At 38.9% G+C, this 2,953-nt stretch overlaps 1 protein-coding gene across 1 annotated transcript in view; it reads left to right on the forward strand.

The window, feature by feature from the left end:
* LOC105757003 (natural killer cells antigen CD94-like) overlaps window positions 1-2,953 on the forward strand; it is a 6,960-nt gene that overhangs the window by 2,957 nt on the left and 1,050 nt on the right. The window contains exon 3 of the mRNA XM_023725842.1: window positions 3-219. Coding sequence (XP_023581610.1) covers window positions 3-219 — 217 coding nt within the window. The remainder of the gene's footprint in view (window positions 1-2; window positions 220-2,953) is intronic.

Consider the following 2,953-nt stretch of genomic DNA (forward strand, 5'->3'; position numbering starts at 1 on the left):
TGGGTACCAATGCAATTGCTATTTCTTTTCCAAAGAAGATAAAACTTGGGCGGAAAGTAGGGATTTCTGTGCTTCTCAGAATTCCAGTCTACTTCAGCTGGAAAGCAAAGACGAACTTGTATGTACTTATGTTTCCACATTTTCTTTGTTCTGGAAAACATCATCTCTAAGTAAGCTGAATAATTTGAATCAAGTCTTAAATCAGAGAGTAAATGTATGGTCATATCTGAACAATAATTATTAACACTCTGTACTTTGAAGCAATCATTATAAAGGTCATATAAAATTTGTCAAAGATTTACATCTAGGAATTAAATCAATATACAAGATGGACTGAATGAAATTTTTCTGGTTGAATTCAAAGTAATAGATCACTATTTTACTCATTTTATTTAAAGAACCAGCTAAATGGCTTTGCAATGTTTAGTTCTTTTAATTGAATTTATAAATTCTTTTATAACTATTTAACTTCTGTGATGTCTCTGGAATACAATGTACAGCCAATATGGAGGGTCCGGTGATAAAAAATTACCAATTCCTAAGGTCTCATTCCAAAGAAAGGTGATCCAATAGAATGCAAAAATTAGTGAACAATATCATTAATATCACACGCAAGCAAAATTTTGCTGAGGATGATTCAAAAATGGTCGCAGCAGTACATCAACCGGGAACTGCCAGAAATTCAAGACCAATTCCGAAGAGGACATGGAACAAGGGATATCATAGCTGATGTCAGATGGATCTTGGCTATTGGCAGAGAATATCAGAAAGATGTTTCATCGTTGGTAGGGGCCGTAGAGTTGCTTCTGACTCTCAGTGACCCTGTGTACAGCAGAATGAAACGCTGCCGGGTCCTGCACCATCCTCACAATCGTTGCTATGTTTAAGCCCATTGTTGCAGCCACTACTTCAATCCATCTTGTTGAGGGTCTTCCTCTCCTTTACTGACCCTCCACTTTACCAAACATGATGTCTTTCTCCAGGGACTGGTCCCTCCTGATAACACGTCCAAACTATGAGACGAAGTCTCACCATGTTCGCTTCTGAGGAGTATTGAGACTGTACTTCTTCCAAGACAAATTTGTTCATTCTTTTGGCAGTTCATGGTACTTTCAACATTCTTTACCAACACCATAACCCAAAGTCATCAATTCTTCTTCAGTCTTTCTTATTCATTTCCCAGCTTTCACATGCATATGAGGTGATTGAAAACATCAGGGCTTGGGTCAGGTCACCCTTAATCCTTAAAGTGACATCTTTGCTTTCTAACACTTTAAAGAAGTCTTTCGAGCAGATTTGCCCAATGCAATGTGTCTTTTGATTTCTTGACTGCTGCTTCCATGAGTGTTGATTGTGGATCCAAGTGACATGAAATCCTTGACAACTTCAACTTTTTCTCCTTTTATCAGGATGTTGTTTCTTAGTCCAGTTGTGAGGATTTTTGTTTTCTTTATGTTGCGGTGTGGTCCATACGGAAGACTGTAGTTTTTGATTGTCATCAGTAAGTGCTTCAAGTCCTCTTCATTTTCAGCAAGCAAGGTTGTGTCATCTGCATAACACATATTGTTAACGAGTCTTCCTCTAATCCTGAGGCCCAGTTCTTCTTCATATCGTCCAGCTTCTTGGATTATTTTTTTAGCGTACAGATTCAATAAGTATGGTGAAAGAATACAACCCATTCTTCTCAATAAAACATAGGTAAACGGCTATAGTATTATTGATTATGCAAAGGCATTTGACTGTCTGGATCATAACAAATTATGGATAACATTGCGAAGAATGGGAATTCCAGAACACTTAATTGTTCTCATGCGGAACCTGTACATAGACCAAGAGGCAGTCTTTTGGACAGAACAAGGGGATACAGTGTGTTTAAAGTCAGGAAAGGTGTGCGTCAGGGTTGTATCCTTTCACCCCAGTAGCATAGTGGTTAAGAACTTGACTGCTAACCAAAAGGCCAGCAGTTTGAATCCACCAGCCACTCCTTTTTAATTCTTTAAAGTGTTAAAACGTAAAGGTATCTTTAAGGACTAAGGTGTGCCTGATCCAATCTATGGTATTCCAATCGCCTCATGTGAATGTCAAAGCTGGACTATGAATAAGGAAGACCAAAGAAGAATTGATGCCTTTGAATTATGATGTTGGTGAACAATATTGAATTTACCATGGACTGCAAGAAAAACGGACAAGTCTGTCTTGGAAGAAGTACAGCAAGAGTGCTCCTTGGAAGTAAGGATGGTGAGACTTCATCTCAAATACTTTGGACATGTTATCAGGAGAGACCAAACCCTGGAGAAAGACATCATGCTGGGTAAGGTAGAGGGTAAGCAAAAAAGAGGAAGACCCTCAACGAGATGGACTGAAGCAGTGGCTGCATCAATGGGTTTAAACGTAGCAGCACTGTGAGAATGGCGCAGAACCGGGCAGTGTTTTGTTCTGTTGTGCATAGGGTCACCACAAGTCGGAGCTGACCTGAAGGCACCTCACAATAATAAAGAAAAGATATAAATTGCCCGAGATGTATGCAGAGACTGAGCTGACTAAAAGCTGAGTAGGTCACACCGTGCAGATTTAATCCATCAAGATAGTGTTGATTTGAGAGAACTTCAGGCTGGAATTCTTAATTCCCTGTGAATTCTCGATCATGACAACTTAACTCATGAAATGCATAACTTTTTTTTTTTAAATAATAACACTTTTTACCCCTTAGAGGAGTGAGATTTTGTGATATTTTTTCCTCGATAAATGAATGGGTCTGAGAAATGAGAAATCTGAGCCACAGGGCTGTACCTTCTAATCTAGAAGTCAAAAACGGTTTCAGTTTGTGCGATCGATAGGCTGATTCTGATGCTGGGACATTGACTTTCTTAAAAGTACACTGCTCCCAGAGTACATTCAAATTAGGTTAATATGTCTGTCTCTGTTTCCAAGCAGGGTTTTTTGAAATCTAGGG

Source organism: Trichechus manatus, unplaced genomic scaffold (assembly GCF_000243295.1).
Source record: "Trichechus manatus latirostris isolate Lorelei unplaced genomic scaffold, TriManLat1.0 scaffold00468, whole genome shotgun sequence".
NCBI lineage: Eukaryota > Metazoa > Chordata > Mammalia > Sirenia > Trichechidae > Trichechus > Trichechus manatus.